This window comes from Oratosquilla oratoria, chromosome 9 (genome assembly GCF_046742065.1).
Source record: "Oratosquilla oratoria isolate Oo_2021 chromosome 9, ASM4674206v1, whole genome shotgun sequence".
In the NCBI taxonomy this organism is placed as follows: domain Eukaryota; kingdom Metazoa; phylum Arthropoda; class Malacostraca; order Stomatopoda; family Squillidae; genus Oratosquilla; species Oratosquilla oratoria.
The window spans coordinates 68,261,573-68,283,077 of NC_134785.1; the positions used below are offsets into that span (position 1 = coordinate 68,261,573).

General features: G+C 37.3%; 1 protein-coding gene across 1 annotated transcript in view; it reads left to right on the forward strand.

The window, feature by feature from the left end:
- The first annotated feature begins 214 nt into the window (after nt 1-214).
- LOC143028532 (coiled-coil domain-containing protein 43-like) overlaps nt 215-21,505 on the forward strand; it is a 44,678-nt gene continuing 23,387 nt past the window's right edge. The window contains exons 1-4 of the mRNA XM_076190788.1: nt 215-361; nt 496-704; nt 20,538-20,627; nt 20,960-21,082. Of these exons, the coding sequence (XP_076046903.1) occupies nt 540-704; nt 20,538-20,627; nt 20,960-21,082 (378 nt within the window). The 5' untranslated portion in view covers nt 215-361; nt 496-539. The remainder of the gene's footprint in view (nt 362-495; nt 705-20,537; nt 20,628-20,959; nt 21,083-21,505) is intronic.

The following is a 21,505-nucleotide window of genomic DNA, read 5'->3' on the forward strand; positions in this document are numbered from 1 at the left end:
CCGTCATCCAGAAGCCAAGATAAGAGGGAGGGAGGTGGGTGAATGGGAGTGGAGTATGTAGGGATGAAATGGGTGGGAGTGGACTTTATGCCTTTGTTTTTAGCTACCTCCCTTGTAAGGGGGGAAAAGCCATTCTTATATGTTGTATTTACAATCGAAGGGCCATATTGTTCATTCGAAAAAGTAACAACTATATTTTCTATATCTGGTTATCTTATATTCTGATTAATTATCTTTATCCATCTAATTACTCCAATAATTTTAATTTCTGTCAACAACGACGGCTGGCGTATAAAAATAACTTAGCATGTGTGTCTTAGCTGTGTTCTGATTCACAAGGAACAAGTTAATTACTAGTAAGGTATACATTATCTTATTTTTGTTTTGAATAGGTGAAAATGTAAACATATGAATACTCATTTATAATGGAAATTTTACATTTGAAGATATTCTAATGTCAATAGATGACAATTAGTAATGCATTGTTGTTTTTAGAGTCATCGGCTGAAAACAACACTTTTACAATTTTCGAAGCAGCAATGGCAGAAGCAGTGCACGAGTTCGATGTATGGCTAAAAAACAAACTTGTGGGGCTGGGCACGGATGACGAGGTGTTCAGCCCCTACATTACTGGAATATTAGAGGGTGAAGAAAACCCGGAGGAGAAAAATGAAGCTCTGCAGGGCATCATAGCAGAAATCACGGTTTGTTGTATTTCCTTGCTGCTAGGGTAGGAAATAATGGCTGGGGGGGTTGTGAGAATTTATATTTTATAGTGCAATATGTTGAGAATGTTTGTAATTGTGTGAAGCTTCCATAAAACCATTGTCTGTAACCTTTTTATTGGATATAGATAGTTTGTTTTTTCATGGGTATACTATATAGCAGTAAGCAGTGTATGATCATGGAAAAGATATGGTGTGACAAACTCAATGAATTGAAAAAAATGTGAAATAGTTGACAAATTTGTTAGTAAATATTTACTTTTTTGCATGAGTGATAATTGAATTTAAACTACCTGTTCTCATAGTTTTGATGTGATTGCATCAATTCCAGTGTTAGCTAGGTCAACATAAAAATGGAATTCCTGATATTTGAGCTGAAATAGTTCTCATGGGATGCAAAAAGTCGCTATGAGTATAATGCAATTTGAATTATCCATCTAGCTGTCCTAGTTCTCGAGATATTGCATTTTGAATGGAATTATATCGGGCCTATTTTGTCCCAGGAAATCGGACCGAAACGTGCGGTCTGACTAATCCCCGATCGAACGTAAACAATGACGGTTTTTACTGACAGGCACAATTTTATATAAAAATTTAGCATATGGTTGCATTATTTGACCTATTTTCTTTAAGATGTGTGATTTCCATGTAATTTGATCATAGAATTACGTTTTTATCCTCTGCAAAATTACCCACCACAGATACGAATGCCGTCAAATTATATGAAAATCACACATTTTAAAGAAAAAAGTTTGAATAATTCAACTATATGCAAGCTATTACACTAATAACACAATAGTAACAAACTTAATAGTGTAGTTTGATCCATACCACCAGTGATCATAGATAGCGGGCAGGACGAATCGTAGCTGTGGTCCATAATATTACGGAGGATAAAAACGTAACTTCTCTTTGATCAAATTACATGAAAATCACACATTTTAAAGAAAATAGTTCAAATAATTCAACTGTAAGTCTATTACACTAATAACATAATAGTAAGAAACTTAATAGAGTGAAGTTTGATCCAGTGATAGATAAGTTGGCGGGATGGATGTTGATGTTGTTATCCGATAATCCGACCCGATAGAAAAAAAAAACGAATTAAAACCACCAATTACTCAGCTCTACTGTAATACGCTGCCTTTATTTTGGTATTAGAATAATCCGCGAGACTAGTAGTTTTCGTTTATTTTGGTTAGTTGCCAAAACTCTGAATTTATTTAGCTCATTTTTTACGCTGAAACATAAACCAATTTTCGATTTACTGCTGAATGCAAGCCGCCATGTTTATCTTTTGTTTTTATGTACCGACATGTAACTGATGATGTAATTGTTTGAAATTTACTACGATCGAAGTAAATACACTCGCATAACATTTGTATGAATGAAATTTCCGGCGGTATGTAAATTTGGCCGTTTGCATGGTGTGCGCATAAAATGACGCGCTATTGTGCTCGTCATCGACGGTGGCGCCTCTGGTGGTGTTTGACCTACCTACCAGTGTAGTTTCCAGTGTGAACCATTATAACTATTTCCAGAGACACCATTCTCTATCTTTTGGGCGGTCTCACTAATTACCGACTAAACCCGACCAGGGATGGTTTTTGTTCATGCACAATTTTATATAAAAGATTAGCATATTGTTGCATAATTTGACCTATTTTCTTTAAAATGTGTTATTTTCATTTAATTTGATTAAAGATAAGTTATGTTTTATCGTTTGTTAAATTACCGACCACAGCTACGAATACCGTCCGTCTCACTAATTACCGACCACAGCTACGAATACCGTCCGTCTCACTAATTACTGACCACAGCTACGAATACCGTCCGTCTCACTAATTACCGACCACAGCTACGAATACCGTCCGTCTCACTAATTACCGACCACAGCTACGAATACCGTCCGTCTCACTAATTACTAACCAAACCCGACCAAGGACAGTCTTTGCTCAAATACACAATTTTATGTAAAAAATTAGCATATGGTTGCATTATTTGAACTATTTTCTTTAAAATGTGTGGTTTTCATGTTATTTGATCAAAGAGAAGTTATGTTTTTATCCTCTGCAATATTACCGACCACAGCTAAGAATACCGTCCAGCCCGCCATCTATGATCACTGGTGGTATGGATCAAACTACACTCTTTTAAGATTCTTACTGTTGTGTTATTATTGTAATAGATTGCATATAGTAGAATTATTTGAACTATTTTCTTTAAAATGTGTGGTTTTCATGTAATTTGTTCTAAGAGAAATTCTGGTTTTAGCAGCTGCAAAATAACTGACCACAGCTACGAATACCGTAAAAAATTAGCATATGATTCCATTATTTGACCAATTAAATGTGTGATTTTCATGTAATTTTATCAAAGAGAAGTTACGTTTTTATCCTTTGCAAAATTACCGAGCACAGCTACGAGTTTGCCGACCAAACCCGACCAAGGACGGTTTTTGCTCAAATACACAATTTTATGTAAAAAAAAAATAGCATATGGTTGCATTATTTGAACAATTTCTTTAAAATGTGTGGTTTTCATATAATTTGACCAAAAAGCAAATAGTTCAAATAATGCAACCATATGCTAATTTTTTTACGGTATTCGTAGCTGTGGTCGGTCATTTTCAGAAGCTAAAAACATAATTTCTCTTTGGTCAAATTACATGAAAATCACACATTTTAAAGAAAATAGTTCAAATAATTAGATTGTATGCAATCTATTACACTATTAACACAATTATCTCAAATTATGACAAAAGAAACAATATATATTTAATATATCTAGACTTTGCAAAAGCTTTTGATACCATCCCACACGAAAGACTACTTACTAAATTAGCTTTACACAGAATAAGTGGTAGCCTATTAGGTTGGACTAGTAATTGGTTAAATGGTCGGAAACAGAGAGTTGTTTTAAATGGAAAAACATTTAGATGTAAAAATGTTACAAGTGGAGTTCCTCAGGGTTCCATTCATGGGCCACTTCTATTCATAGTATATATAAATGATATAGACCATGGACTAGAATGTACTGTTTCCAAATTTGCTGATGATACAAGACTGTGCAGAATGGCAAATGATCACTTAAACCAATTAGATATTCAAGAACATTTAGATAAATTACAGCAATGGTCTGAAAAGTGGCTAATGAAATTTAACACAAGTAAATGCAAGGTAATGCACATAGGTAAAAATAATAGTAAGTACGATTACAAGTTATTTGGAAATTCGTTAACAAATGTGGATTATGAAAAAGATCTCGGCGTAATTATCAGTAACGACCTCAAATCATCCAAGCAGTGTATTTCAGCCTCTGAGAAAGCAAATAAGATTCTAGGACTGATTGTGCGATCTTTTGATTTCAAAAGTCCATCACTCATTAACAAGCTATATAAATCGTTAGTTCGTCCACATTTGGAATATGCTGTTTCCGTATGGTCACCGAATTTCATTAAAGACATTGACAGACTAGAAAAAATACAATGGCGAGCCACAAAACTGATTCCAAATATAAAAAATAAATCATACGAAAATTGACTAAAACATATGAATCTGTTTTCCCTAAAAAAGTGTAGACTCAGAGGTGACTTGATACAGGTCTTTAAGATTGTAAAGGGAATTGGCAACATCAAGAGTGACAAAATTTTCACATTGAATTAGAATCAGACAAGAAACGATGGTCTCAAACTGTCCGGAAATAGATTCAATTTGGAAGTAGGTAAAAACAACTTTGCCAACCGTGTAGTTAATGAATGGAATAAACTTCCTGCACAGGTAGTGCAATGTAGTTCAGTTTGAAGCTTTAAGAATCATTTAGATAAACACCTAAACAAGATGCTGTAATGATTATAATTTATCTTATATTATTTGTTTTTGTGTTGTTATCATTTGTCTGTTTGATTTTCATTTGTTATTAGTTATATGTCAGTTTATTATTATTTACTATTTACCTGTTTGTTTATTATTTAACTATACCTATGCATTTATTTATGTATTTTATTTGTTATTTACATTATTATAGTTTTTATTTATCATTTTATTATTATTATGATTTTTTTCGCATCCGACCTAGATATAGACCAAAAGGTCTCCTGTCGGCATGCTCCGCCTTTGTAATCCTTTGTAGTAAGAAACTTACAGAGTGTAGTGTGATCCATACTACCAGTGATCATAGATGGCGGGCTGGATGGTTTTCATAGCTGTAGTCAGTAATTTTGCAGAAGCTAAAAACATAACTTCTCTTTGATCAAATTACATGAAAATCACACATTTTAAAGAAAATAGGTCAAATAATGCTACCATATGCTAATTTTTTACATAAAATTGTGCATTTGAGCAAAAACCGTCCTTGGTCAGGTTTGGTCGGTAAATTCGTAGCTGTAGTCGGTAATTTTGCAGAGGATAGAAATATAACTTCTCTTTGATAAATTACACGAAAATCACATATTTTAAAGATAATAGGTCAAATAATGCAACCATATGCTAATTTGTTACGGTATTCGTAGCTGTGGTTGGTCATTTTGCAGAAACTAAAAACAACTTCTCTTTGGTCAAATTACAGGAAAATCACACATTTCAAAGAATTTTTTTTAAATAATTCAACACAATAGTAAGAAACTTAATAGAGTGTAGTTTGATCCATACCACCAATGATCATAGATGGCAGGCTGGACGGTATTCATAGCTGTGGCCGGTAATTTTGCACAGGATAAAAATGTAACTTCTCTTTGATCAAATTACATGAAAATCATACATTTTAAAGAAAATAGTTCAAATAATGCAACCATATGCTAATTTTTTTACGGTATTCGTAGCTGTGGTTGGTCATTTTGCAGAGGCTAAAACATAACTTCTCTTTGATCAAATTACATGTAAATCACACATTTTAAAGAAAATAGTTCAAATAGCTCAACTATATGCAGGAGTGAAGGATAGAGTAGAGCTAGGTGTGGAGGAGGAATGGGGATGGTTCAAGGAGGGAGTCACAAAGTGCAAAAATGGTGTGTGGAACAAGAAGGACAGGAGGAAATAGAAGAAAGGGTAGTGAATGGTGGGATGAGGAAACAAAGAAGTTTGTAGAAGAGAAGAAGCGAGCTTTCACAGATTGGTTACAAAATAGGAGGGAGTCATATGAGAGGTACAAAATAAAGAGAAGTAAACCAAAAGGTAAAGGAGGCAAAGAGGAGAGCAGATGTGAATTGGGGTAAGAGTATGACAGAAAATTTTGAAAGTAATAAAAAGATGTTTTGGAAAAAAATTAAGAGAGGAAGAGGAGGCGAATCAAGTAGAGAAGAAAAGGTAAAAGGTGCAGATGGAGAGATGATAATGGAAGAGAAGGCAGTAAGGGGAAGATGGGCAGAATATTTTAGGGAGTTGCTAAATGTGAAGGAGGATAGGGAGGGAAAGATAGCTGCAGTGGGAAATGCTAAGAAAATGAGTGATGAATGAGGAAAATGGAGGAGAAATAAGGAAGGATGAAGTGAAGGCAGTTGTTAAGATGATGAAAGCAGGTAAGGCACCTGGTCTGGATGGATGCCATGCAGAATGTCTAAAAAAAAAAAAGGAGGTACAGTGATGGTGGACTGGTTGGTGAGGTTATTTAATGTTTGCTGGAGAGAGGGTAGAGTGCCGGAGGACTGGAGGAGTGCCTGTATAATACGTTCCGCTTTACAAGGGAAAAAGGGACAAGTGCGAATGTAGTAGTTTCAGAGGGATTAGCTTGTTAAGTGTAGTTGGGAAGGCTTATGGGAGGATCTTGATTGAGAGGATTAGGAGAGGAACAGAGGGAGTAATTGGTGAGGAACAGTGTGGATTTAGGACGGGTAGAGGTTGTGTAGATCAGATCTTTGTGGTAAGACAGATATGTGAGAAAGCTATAGGAAAGGGAAAGGATGTTTTTTGGGCCTTAATGGACCTGGAAAAAGCTTACTACAGGGTAGACAGAAAGGCACTGGGAGGTTTTGCAGATATACAGGATAGGAGGAAAGTTTCTAGGAGCTGTCAAGAGTTATTATGAAAGTAGTAGAGCTTGTGTCAGTATTAGAAATGGAGAGAGTGAGTGGTTTGAGGTAAAGGTGGGACTTCATCAAGGATGCATTATGTCGCTCTGGCTGTTCAACTTATACATGGATGGGGTAGTGCGAGAGGTAAATGCAAGGGTAGTGGGTCAGGGATTGGAGATGGTTAAAGAAAATGGAGTAAAGTGGGAGGTGAGCCAGCTGTTGTTTGCGGACGACACTGCACTTGTGGCAGGATCGTAGGAGGGATTGAGGAAGTTGGTGACAGAGTTTGGGAGAGTGTGTGATAGAAGAAAGCTGAAGATAAATGTGGGTAAAAGTAAGGTGATGAGATGTACAAGGGGTGAAAATGGCAGTCTGGATGTGAGCATTAAGGGAGAGTGGAGGAAGTGGATAGTTTTAGATACTTGGGTGCAAATGTGGCAGGAAAAGGTGGAGTGATGGTGGAGTTAGAATGTAGATTGAGAGAAACAAGTAAATGCCTTGGTGGATTAAAAAGTGTAATGAGGAATAGACATTTGGGAACAGATGCTAAGAGGAGACTGAAGGAGTGATTGTGCCAACAGCACTGTATGGGGCAGAAACATGGAACATAAAGAGAAGAAGAGAGAAGGAGTTTGAATGTGTTTGAGATGAGGAGTCTGAGAAGTATGATGGGGGTTACTAGGCTAGATAGAGTGAGAAATGAGGAGGTGAGGAGGAGAACAGGGATGGAAAGGGGGTTGGGAGATAGGGTTGATGAAAGAGTATTAGGATGGTTTGGACACATGGAAAGAATGAGTGAAGAAAGACTAGTAAAAGAGATATGGAAGGCAGATGTGGAGGGAGTGAACATGAAGGGATGTCCTAGGATGAGGTGGATGGATGGGGTGAAGGGGGCTTTGGGGAAGAGGGGAATGTCTGTTGAGGAAGGACGGGAGAGGACAGAAGACGGGGTGAATGGAGAATGGTTGTATATGGATGATGTGATGCATGAGATGAAATGGGCGGGGGGATGGGGGGTGAGGTAGTATGTATGAGCAAATTTTGATGCAGCCCGAAGGGATTTCTCCCCGTCTTCTCCTTTATGCATGGGGGGGACGGAGAGGGGTTCGCCAATTTAATGAAGCGGCCTTGCTGTGGATGTGCTGTGTCTTGCGACACTGCTTCTGACCCAGGCAGTGGACAAGGTGCAGGGATGACCCGTCATCCAGGAGGTGCTAAGATGAGAGGGAGGGGTGTGGAGTGTATTCAGGGATGGAATGAGTGGGAATGATTTTATGCCTTTTCCTTTTTGGCTACCTCCCTTGTAAGGGGGGGAAAAGCCTTGGTATATGTATGATATGCACTCTATTACACTAATAACATAATAGTAAGAAACTTAATAGAGTGTAGTTTGATCCATACCACCACAGACCATAGATGGCGGGCTGGACAGTATTCGTAGCTGGTCGGTAATTTTGCAGAAGATAAAAACGTAATTTCTCTTTGATCATATTAAATGAAAATCACACATTTTAAAGAAAATAGGTTAAATAATGAAACCATATGCTATTTTTTATATAGAATTGTGCATTTGAGCAAAAACCGTCCTTGGTCTGTTTTTGTCGGTAATTAGTGAGACCCTCTTTTGGGTGTATTTTCAGGTAAAATTACAGAATCACAGAAACACGGATATTGAACATTAACTTTATGTTGTCAAATAGCTCCTAAGCTAACCCTTTATCCTCAAAGAAAATAAATCTTTCAAATACAGATAAGAAATGAAAATGTGTGGTATTTTTTTAGAAGTGCACACCTATGCAATATGAGTATAGTATTTGGAAATAAGATATAAATTTTCTAAGTTATAATGCATCAATGTAGTATACATTTTTCTTGGCCAAAATCATTAACAGAAAATGTTGCTGAAAACAATACGCAAATGAACAGTTGCAGCAACTCCTTGAGACACAGTATTTGTTTTGATAGATTTGGAGGTTGAAAATGAGGACTATGAGCCTAATGACCACTAGAATTACAGGTACCGCATTACTTAATGCAGGTTTGGTAGGTAGGTTAGGTTAGAATAGACAAATTCATCATACTTTAGTTTCTTAGGTTTCCACATCTGCCAAAAAATGTATAATACATTGATGTGTTATAATTTACAATATTAATATCTAATTTTCTATTGTTAAATCACGTAGGTCTTCATTTCTAAAAATTTACCAAATATGTTTGCACAGTACTGGAATAGAACTGTTTCTACCTTTATTTTAGCTCACAAGGGATCTACTTTTGGTATTATTATCTTGCAAGAATTTTCACCTTTTTTTTTTTTCAAAATTAAGTTACTTTCAATAGAAAATTCATGCTTCATTCTTTATGGCAAAGGATTACAAAAGAGCATACAGACAGGAGGCCTTTTGGTCCATGACTAGGTTGGATGCGTGAAAAAAAAGTAGATGCATAAATAAATAGGTAATGACAATAAACAGACAAATAACAATACAATAAATAAATAATAAGAAATAAACATAAATGATAATACATATACCAAATACTCCAGTCCCATTCACCACTCCTTACTCCCTCCCACCCTCTTTTCTTGGCTATTCCTGGATGACAGGTCATCCCCGCATCTAGCTCACTGCCCCCTGGGTCAGAAGTAGTGCAGCAAGACACAGGACATCCACAGCAAGGCTGCTTCATTTAATTGGTGACCCCCCTCCCCCCTTTTCCGACCCCTCATGCAGAAAAAGAGATGATGGGGAGAAATCCCTTCAGGCTACATCAAAATATCATTCACACATACTCCCTCACCCCCATCCCCCACCCACTCCCATGCATCACAACATCATCCATACATAACCATTCTCCATTCACCCATATCTTGTCTTTTCTCTTCCTTCCCCAACAAACATTCTCCTCTTTCCCAATGTCCCTTTTACCCTATCCAACCATCCCATCCTTGAATGCCCCCTTATGTTCACTCCCCCCACACATCTTTTATTAATCTTTCTTCATTGTTAGCTCGGCTGCTACCAACACTTTCAGTTCCCTTCTGTGATATAGTAATTCTTCATTCACTACAACTTTCTTCACTTTCTTTTTATCCTTTTAGTATTACAAGTCACTCATCTGTAGGCCCCATGCCTCTTTCATATCATATGCATTTAATCAAGTTCCATTACTCGGTAATGAAGGTGAAGTAAATTGAACTTAAACTTTTCTTCATTTTCATCACAAATTCTGGTACAATGTATGGTCTTAGGTACACCAGAGGATTCCCACCTGGGATCCTCTTACACCCGCCAAGCCAAGTCTGCTTCGACGTCACTATTTAATTCATCCAATAACTTTGAATGTTACAAATAAGTGCCACCCTTTAAGGGCGTGACTTTACCTCCAAGCACCAATAATTTTTCTCCTCCTCCACCCTTTTCTCCAATCAGAAAGACTGTTATACTGTCTCAAGCAATACTGTTTACACAAGCAATCTGTCACAAGCTGAGCGTGGCTTCGTGTTAACATTTCGCAACATCAGCATTCTCTCGATATCCTAACCTATGTTTACAAAACACAAGATGGCAGGCAAGAATATGCAACTCTCCACTTCCTATTCGGCCCTTGTTTCAAAACATCCAAGTAATAAAATTTGCATATCTTTTCACCTACCCCTCTATCTACCTACCCCTACCTACCCCTCTAGTCTACCTCTATCTACTGACCTCTTACATCTACTCATTCTTTCCATGTGTCCAAACTAACCCAAAACTCTTCCTACTCTTCTCCTGATTACCACTATATAATCCATTCACTTCAGTACGGGTCACAATCTCGCATGCAGCATCAGCTGCCATATGAACAATGCATCACACTACTCGCATTATTAAATATAAAGTCACTGCTGTATTACTCATCCTCATTTACCCTAAGTAATATAAACAGAAAGTGTTATCAAACCAGTTCACAGAATCTGGAGGTAACTCATGTACAACTACAAAGAAAGACGCCAATGCCAGCATCCTCGTGTACCCATTTACACCTACCTATGTAGGCGTCATTGTATCAAAGTGGTTAAAGCCCTACCTACCACCCTCTCCCATGTGTACTTATACTTGACTTTCTTCCTAAATACTGTGTTTGCTATTATCAACTTTCTACACACCTCCACCATCAACACAAAATAATAATAAATTAATATATAAAATATGATCAATGTTGTTTAGGTGCTTATCTGAATGAATCTTAAAACTGAACTGTACTACATTGCACTGCCTCTGCAGGAAGTTTATTCCATTCATTTACTTCATGGTTGGCAAAGTTATTTCTATCCACTTCCAAATTAAATATACTTCCTGACAGTTTGAGCCACATTCAATGTGGAAATTTTGTCACTTTTGATGTCAATTCCCTTTAGAATCTTAAAGACCTGTATCAAATCATCCCTGAGTCTATGCTTTTTTAGGGAAAATAGATTCGTATGTTTTAGTAAATTTTCATATGATTTATTTCTGATAAGTGGAAACCATTTTGTGGCTTGCTATTGTACTTGTTCCAGTCTGTCAATGTCATTAATGAGATTTGGTAACTATATGGAAACAGCATATTCCAAATATGGACAAACTAACAATTTATATACTGTAGCTTGTTAGTGACAGATGGACTTTAAATAGGTTGCGCAATCAGTCCTAGAATCTTATTTCCCATATCTGAGGCAGAAATACACTGCTTAGATGATTTGAGATCACTGATAATTACACCAATATCCTTTTCACCATCCATTTTTGACAAATTTCCATCAATAATGGGCAAGCACCCATGCAGTCACCTTTTCCAGTCCAAGAAGTCCATGCAGGATTGGCCAATTTTCTCATGCCATGAATTCTGTTGACTCATTCATCGCCTCCACTGAGGTCTCTTGTTAATCATGTGAGTAGGGTCAGCAGTAAAAGTTTATATTTTATTCTGCTGCATATATTTTTTTTAATAAATTTACAAGAATATATGGTAAATTTTTAGAAGTGCACAATTACATGACATAGCATTAGAAAATTGAATATTAATTTTGTAAATTATAAGATATGAACATATACATTTTTCTTGGCAGAAATCAATAACAGAAAATTTTGCTAAAAGCAATACACTTACAAATGGAGCCCTGGCAGCTGCTTGAGTTGCAATCTTTGTTTTGATAGATGCGGAGGTCGAAGACATTAAAGTATAATAAATTTATGTTCTAACCTAACCTACATAACCTGCATTTAGTAATGCAGTACCTGTAATTCTAGAGGTAATCAGGATTGTTGTCATTGTCTTCAACCTCCGAATCTATCAGAACAAAGATGGCACCTCAAGGAGTCACTGCAGCTCCGCTTGTTTGTCTATCGCTCTTAGCAACTTTTTCTGTTCTTGATTTCCACCAAGAAAAATGTATATCATGTTGATGTAATTTACAAGATTATTTAATTTTTTTGTGCTAAATCGCATAGGTGTCCACTTAAAAAAATAAATGCCAAATATACATTATAGATTGTATATAAAAAGAGGTAAATTCATCCATAAGAACTAGTTTGCAAAGACTATTTATACATACATTCCAAAAGGACCTTTGCCACCTCATAAGGAGATCACTGGGTCAAACCAACTCACCCTAGAGAAATGAATGTTAATTTCCCCATGTATTTTCATCAAATTGTTTTGATAGTTTGATTAATGGAATATCCTGTTGGAGAACCTGCAGCTTCGTTCATCTTATCCTCATTCAAAGAAAAACACAGGATCTCTAGATGAGATTCAGGATTGAGACCTCTGGGAGAGGATGACATACTACTTTCCCGTCACCTCAAAGTGGTGTTTCTGGGAATCTACTCCCATCAGAGAGTTGCAAAGAGCGAGGAAGTAACTGAGACCAATAGTATATTCAGTTGTTAATTTTTCTCCTATTATTTAACAATGACTCCATACCTCCAATTACATTCAAAAGTCCTTTGGTGACAGTGTGTGATTGTGGGGGCAGGAGAAGGTAATACCTGGAAGCCCATAGTCACAACCAATATGAGTGGCAGAAGAGACCCAGTGGTCATTATGTATTAGGACAAGAGGCACTACAGTTTAGCGGAAGCCCTCTTGAGGATCTGCCTTACTTGCTTCACAAGGATCTGCTTTACTTGCTCCACATAGGGAGGAAAAAAAAAAGTGCCTCGAAAATTATTTCCATACCCCATTCTGGCTGGGGAGCTGCCTCCAAGAAGGTCATGCAGATATGATATGAATAATGAAAATAATAAAGGTCAAAAAGCAATTTAAGAACATAAGAATGGAGGAGACTGCAAGAGACCATAAGGCCTACACTAGGCGCTTCCATGTCTGTTACCACCTATCATCCCCATCCACAAAGTTATCTTATCTTTTCTTAGAACAACCAATAGTTTCAGCACTCATTACATGGTTACAAAGTCTATTCCATTTGTTAATCATTCTGTTGGTAAACCAATTCTTACTTATTTCCTTCTTAAACCTAAATTTGTCCAGTTGAAACCCATTACTACAAGTCTTACCCTGCTGTTTTAATATGATGACTTTGCCTGCATCACCCTTGTTAAACCCCTTAACCCAGTAGACTATATATATTAGATTGCCCTGCTCCCTTCATCTTTCAAGAGAGTGTAAGTTAAGGTGCCTAAGACTGGTAAGGTAAATTTCTAAACCCATGTATCATTTTGGTCATTCTTCTCTGTACCAATTCTAGTGAATTAATATCCATTCTATAGGACGAAGGCCAAAACTAGCACCTTGTCAAGGATGGGTCTCTTGCTTGGTAGTGTTTAATAACTAAATCTGCACTTTTGTTTTTAACTCTCCTAAATTTTATTTGTCCCTGGTGGGACACCTTCATGAATGCTATGTTAAACATAAGAACAGGGGAGACTGCAAGAGACCATAAGGGCTACACTAGGCAGTCCATGTCCCTTACCACCTGTCATCCCTATCTCTAAAGTTATCTAATCTCTTAAAACAACCAGTTGTTTCAGCACTTGCTACATGGTTACCAAGTCTATTCCATTCATTAACCACAGTTGGTAAACTAGTTCTTGCCTATTTCCTTCTTAAACCTAGATTTGTGCAATTGAATCCCATTAATATGATTTTTCCCCTGTTGTCTTATTTGATGACCTTGCCTGCACCCTTGTTAAAGCCCTGGATCCATTTGAATACCTCCATTAGATCATTCTACATGCTTTGTCTTTCCAGAGAGTGTAAGTTAAGGAACATAAGCCTGTTTTCTAAGCCCTTGTGTAATTTTGGTTATTCTCCAGTCTACTGATTCTAATGAATTAATTGACATTTTGTAGGATGGAGACCATACTGCATAGCCATGGTTGGGTCTAACTATTGCCATATAGTTTAATGATTACCTCTGCACTTTTGTTTGTCTTTTGTCTTAGCAATAAATCCTAATGCCCTGTTAGCCCTATTCTTGGCACTAATGCACTGTTTCTTGGATTTAAGGCCAGGACTCACTAAAACTCCCAAGTCCTTTTCTTATTCTGTTTTCTCTAATATGGTGTTATCTAAACTATAGCTGTTTGTTGGGTTGTGTATGCCTATGTTTAACACTGCACTTTGAGATATTAAAGTTCATATGCTATTTCACTCTCCATACGTGTCATGCTGCATTGCTTCTGATCTAGGGCAGTAAGCGAGATGCAGGGATGACCTGCCATCCAGGAGGAGCCAAGAATAGAGGGAAGGAGGGATGGTAAATGGGAGTGGAGTATGTGGGGATGAAGTAGGTGGAAGTGGATTTATGCCTTTAACATTGGCTATCTCCCATGTAAGGGGGGAAAAAAGCCCTTGGTATATGTATGTATGTAACTCTATCAGTCTGTTTGGCTACATCTTTCTTGCTAACCCTGATACTAGTTAATCTACTTCCCTTATCCCCACTGAAGATTAGGTTGCAGTGTAGTACCATATTAGTCTTTTGTAAATACTGAGAGAAAATATTTGTCACCTTGCAGTACAGTTTTGGTCTCTGCCCTATAGAATGGATATCAATTCATTAAAGTCAGTACATAGGAGAATGACCAAAATGATACATGCGCTTAGAAATTTACCTTATGAAGAGAGGCTGGACACCTTAACTTACACTCTCTGGAAAGATGCAGAGTGTGGGGTGATCTAATAGAGATGTTCAAGTGCATCAAAGGCTTTAACAAGGGTGACACAAATTAGGTCATCATATTAAGACAACTGGGCAGGACTTTCAGTAATAGATTTAAATTGGACAGTTTTAGATTCAAGAAGGAAGTAGTCAAGAATAGGTTTACTAATAGGGTGGTCATTGAATGGAATAGACTTAGTAACCATGTAGTGAGCGCTGAAACTATCTGTTGTTTTAAGAAACAGACAACTTTATGGATGGGGATAACAGAACTAAAAATAAGGAAAGGATGCTTTGATAAATTCAGATGAAAAAATAAGAACATAAGAATGAAGGAGACTGCACAAGACCATAAAGCCTACACTAGGCAGTTCCATGTCTATTACTACCTGTCATACCTATCCAAAATATTGTCTAACAGTTCCTTAAAACAACCGATAGTTTCAGTGCTCACTACGTGGTTACTAAGTCTATTCCATTCATTGACCACCCTATTAGTGAACCAATTCTTTCCTATTTCCTTCTTAAATCTAAATTTGTCCAATTTAGATCCATTACTGCAAGTCCTACCCTGTTGTCTTAATGTGATGACCTTGTTTGCATCACCCTTGTTAAAGGCTTTAATCCACTTGAACACTTCTATTAGATCACCCTGCACTCTGCGTCGTTTCAGAGAGTGTAAGTAAAGGTGCCCAAGCCTCTCTTCATAAGGTAGGTTTTTAAGCCTATGTATCATTATGGTCATTCTCCTCTGTACTGATTCTAGTGAATTGATGTCCATTCTATAGGACAGAGACCAAAACTGTACCGCATAGTCAAGGATGGTTCTAACGCTAGAAAGAGTTTGATAATTACATCTGCACTTTTAATCATAACCATCCTAGCAATGAAACCTAATGCTCTGTTAGCTTTATTACTGGTGCTAATGCACTGTTTCCTGGATTTAAGATCAGGACTCCCTAGAACACCCAAGTCTCTCTTGGACTTGGTTTTCTCTAAAAATGTGTTATCTAAGCTATATCTGGTTTCAGGGTTGTGTAGTCCTACATTTAACACACTGCACTTTGAGATGTTGAAGTCCATTTGCCATTTCATAAACTGTGTAAACAGTTTGTTAAGATCATCCTGCAGAATCGCAGTGTTGTCTCATGATAATTAGGCATCCTATTTTAGTGTCATTTGCAAACTTGCTAACATCACTATTATTCCCATTGTCCAACTAGTTTATATACATACTGAACAGTAAGGGACCCCAAACCAAGCCCTGGGGAACTCCCTTAGAAACACTCCCCCATTTGGATTTTACACCATTTATGGTAACCTGCTGTTTTCCGTCACTGATCCAAGCTCTAATCCATTCTAACACTTAACCTCCTATGCCATGGGCTTTGATATTATTTAATAGTCTCTGGTGGACACCTTGTTGAATGCTAAAGTCAAGGTAAATAACATCATAACTATCATTGTTATCTGACGCCTTATTACTTTAGTGTAAAAAGATAGAAGATTAGTCACACATGACTTACCCTTGGAGAAATCATGCTGTGAGTCATGAATCAAATTATGTCTCACTGGGATCTCTGAGTCAACTATTATTCAAGCAGCTTACCTATAACTGATATCAAACTGATTGGCCTGAAGTTGCATATAGATGATTTATCTCTCTTTTTGAAAACAGGAACAACGTTTGCCTGCCCCCAAACAATACGCACAAAACCAGTGTTTACCGACTTATTAAATATTTCTGTTAATTGGTTGCAGATTTCAAATTTACACTCTTTAAGCACTCAGAAAAATTTTGTGTGGACCTTTTCCTAAAACTTTCTAATGTATCTGCCACACAAAAAAAAATCTGATTCATGCAACTTCTCCCTGTACTAAACCCACACTGTTCCTCAAAAATTACTCCCTCTGGTCCTCTCCTAATCCTCCCAAAAACCCTCCCATAAGCCTTCCCAACTACACTCGCAAATTGATCCCTCAGAAAGTACTACACTCACACTTGTACCCTATGCCCTTATAAAGCAGTAGAAGTATACAGGCACTCCTCCAGTTCTCTGGCACTCTACCCTCTTTTAGACAAACAGTAAACAACCTCACTAGCCAATCCACCATCACTGTACCTCCCTTTTTCTAGACATTCCACATGACACCCATCTAACCCAGATGCCTTACCTGCTCTCATTTTGATGGCTGCTTTCACTTCATCTTTTCTTATTTCTCCTCCATTTTCCTCATTCATCACTCATTTTCTTAGCATTTCCCATTGCAACAACCTTTCCCTCCCTATCCTCCTTCACATTTAGCAACTCCCAAAAATGTTCTGCCCATCTTCTTCTTACTGCTGTCTCTTCCATTATCATCTCTCCACACTTTTTAACCTTTTCTTCTCTACTTGAATTGCCTCCCCTTCCTCTCTTAATATCCTTCCAAAACATCTTTTTATTGTTTTCAAAATTTTCTGTCATGCTCTTACCCTGTTTCACATCTCTCCTTTTTGCCTCCTTTATTTTATGCTTTAATTCTTCTTTCTTTGTACCTCTCATATGATTCTCTTGTACTATTTTGCAACCTATCTGTGAATGCTCATTTCTTCTCTTATACAACCTTCTTTGCCTCATCATCCCACCACTCACTACCCTTCCTTCTATTTTCCCCCATCCTCTTTGTTCCACACACCATCATTGCACACCTTGTAAAGCATTTCTCCCTCCTTGAAACATCCCCATTCCTCCACTTCTAGTTCTACTCTATCCTTCATTACCTCCTACCTCTCAGCTTCTTGTACTACTCCTTTTTCTTTCTCATATAAGTTTACTCTAAGCACCTCCCTACCTTCTGTCCTTTTCCTCTTTCTCCATCTATCCTCCACTCTCAACTTACCTTCCACCAAAAAATTATCTGATATTCCCCCATTCTCTCCCCTAAGAACATGTACATCCAAAACTCTTCCTACTCTTCTCCTGGTTACCACTATATAGTCCATTAAAACCCTATCTACCACCCTTCCATCCACCACCCTCTCCCATGTGTACTTATGCTTGACTTTCTTCCTAAACACTGTGCTTGCTATCACCAGTTCTCTTTCTAGACGCATTTCCCTTATGATTTTTTCCATAGCATTGAGATCACCCAATACCACTACATTGACATTTCTCCCTAAACCCTCTGTGCACTCATTTAAATCTGTCCAAAAAGCCTCCCTTTCCTCTACACTCTTCTCACTTATGAAGACTCATGTCTCCCTTCCCATTTTCACCTTCACCTCCACATTACTTGAAGAAACCTCCTTCCACTCTACCACATGTTTACCTATCTCTTCACTTACTAGTATAGCCACCCCTTCTCTCCCTTGTCCTCTCTTCACTCCTGACACTCTCCCAACTACACTCCCAAATACTACAAAAGGAAATTCTTTCTTGTTTTTACAATATCCTAAATAAAGACAATGAAAGATTTTTGTATTTATTTTATTTGTCTATTTTTTCATTGAGTATATCAATACTGTATATTGAGGATGTCAAAGAATTATTGTTGGTAAATTCACTAAATCTTGGGCAGTAAAATACCAGTACCTCAATCATACCTCCACAACTTTATAAAAACAGAACTCTTAATCAAAACGTAAACACCCATGACCAATAATGCTTGAAATATGAGGTAACATATGGTGATATGAGATTGTGAACAAGGAAAGAAGTGCCATTAAACTATAGATAATAATCAACCATATAGCCAAACAGCCAGTCAAAACCTGTTCATAGCCCCTCACATCTTAGCAGCTCATGATTGTTGGTTTATCCCTCTCCCATGCCCCTCCATATGGAATAGGGATGATCCTTCATCCACAAAGTGTTAAAATGGAAAGGGTTTCAATTGGGTGTGAAGTTAACATGCTTTGATTTGCCCACCCCCTCCATGAAGGAAAAAAGAACTTTAGGTATGTATAATCTTTACAAATTATTCCTAAAACTTCGAAGCTTTAAGATTCATTTAGATAAACACCTAAGTAAGATCCTGTAATGACTGCCATTTATTTTATATCAATTGTTTGTTATTATTTGTCTGTTTATTATTATTTGGTTGATTTGCATTTATTATTAGTTATATATCATTTTATTACTATTTACCTGTTTATTTAACTATACTCCTATGCATTTATTTACTTTATTAATTATGTTATTATAATTTTTATTTATTTATTTATCATTATCATTTTTTTGCATCCGACCTAGTTATGGACCAAAAGGTCTCCTGTTGGCATGCTCTGCCTTTGTAAATAATTTCATATTCATATTTCACATGCCTATGAGCACTGTTTACTCACCTCCCACTCAACTGTGCCCACATTGATGAAGGATATGGAGAGTTTTATTCTTTGATTGGACGTAGCAGAGAATGTTTTAGGTATTTCAGCTGCGTTTTATTTTCTAAAGCTTCCTTGAGAATAGAAGTTCTGCATTTATCTTATTTTTCCTCGCCTCTCCTTGCTTTCCCCTCCTCTCTTTCTCTCTCTCTCTCTCTCTTGTGAAGAATTTACAGTCGAACCTCGAAAGCCCAGACCCCGAATGCCTGGACCCTCGTATGACTGGTCGAAATGAAGAAAGGGCGGACTTTTCAAGCAAAGTTCCCTATTTGTCCGGTAGGTGGCAGCGACGGCCGTACACGTGTACTCAAACCCGGCCCAGTCAAGCTGCCACCAGGGCTGCTGTTTCGTAGAATTTTGTACCAAAACGTAGTAAAATAGCGGCATGTAGCAACTGCATAAGGACATAAGGAAATTTTTTCTACATATCAGCGGGCTGTTAAAAACATTCAAAAACTCAAACTTTTGTTTAAAAATCATAGAACTAGTAATCAAATAATAAATGGTACATCAAAATATGACTTTTAATGGTAATTGTGTTACTTATATAATATTATACCCCAAGAGATACGTTTTTACCGTGTAGAAAAAAATTCTATGCTAAAGTTTCAGCTTTCTTTTAGTGATAATAATATAAAAAAAAAAATTATATCTTACTGAATATGTTAGGGCATGGGGGCCTTATATACATTCAAGAATAAAAAAAACTAGAACCAACATTTTGTCAAAGTTTGACAAGTATATCTTGCTATGAAAGCCTGCACACGCCCGAGAAAAATGTATGCCCCGGTATGGCAACACTCCCATTCTATACGGCAGTGTAGAAAACGCGGCAACCCTGGCCGCCACCACTGTCCCGTGTGCATACCTTCCGATATTTACAGTGTACGTAATAAAAAATACAGTACAGTACACTGTATATACAGTACATTCAGTGTTAGAATATTATTCTTATGTTTCTATGCCATATCATACATTACCTATACTTATACCGCTATGAAAATCTATGGGTGTTAGGGCGATATTTTTGATGACCGGACATTTGGCATGACCGGACCACCCTTCCCCCCAATTAGTCTGGGCTTTCGAGGTTCGACTGTAGTAGTTTTAGGGGTTGTGTTGCTAGAAATCCAGTTTTACAAATGTGTGACTGTTGTAATAATTTGTGGTAGTTGTATGCATTGCATATGGGAAAGTAATTTTGTTTTCCTTTTCCAAGGAAATAACAGGAAACTAATCCTGAGTTTCTGAGGCTTTTAAATAAAAGTTTGACCAAGATTCTTTATTTTTCAGGAGAGCGGAATTGAAGCTTTATGCGAGGAGATATTGAACAAGTGGTCTTTGAGCCACAACAATGAATCTAAGGATACAACTCCACTTGTGGTAGGTAATTAAGACTTCTCTTGTGTCATAGTAGTGTATATCATTGTAAAGCTGAAATGGTCACTTTCATCACTACTGTTGAAGTGATTAGTTCCATTATGTGGGTTGATTGCATTGCATAAAATTGGCAGTTGCCGACAAGCCTCAAAATAAACACCACATGAGGACAGAGCCTTTATTAGTATGTTACAGGTTTATCAAATACATGTACTTGATAAAGCTGCAACAAACAAAATGTACTAATAAAGGATCCATCCTCACATGGTTTTTATTTTGATTATTTGCATTAATCTCCCTTTGGATGACTTACTAGTTTTCTATCACCTGTTCAGGTAGCAGTGGATGAAAAGCTGGCCAAGATCATGGGGGAACAAGCTCAGAGTGTTGTGACCACCAAGACAAGGTCACATGAAGAGCAGAAGCTAAGGGAAGCCATTCTTGCACAATACTCACAGGTGAGCCAGCTTTAGAATTGACTAGTAGCAGGGTGGTTGTTGTTCCCTAGACCGTGGCTGAGCAGTCCTGTCTCCCTGAGGAATACCACAGCTAGAACAGAGTTTTCCCACAAATCCTTTGTATAGTGTATATTGTGTTGTTGGTGTGCATGATTGCGTACAATGCAGTCTTCCGAGAGTTTGGGTCAAACAGCTACAGACCCCTGCCACCAGCTCTTACACAGGTGGCACAGATCTAGTAGCAGAGTTGGGAACATTGTGCACATAATCAAATCTTAAGTTTTATATTTTTAATCAGCTTTTGCATTGTATTATTGTCAGTGTACTACTGCTATTGAAATAAACCTTTTATTATTATTATTATTATTATTATGTCACTGTATTGCTTCAGACCCGAGCAGTAGGGTGGGGAGGATAGGAATT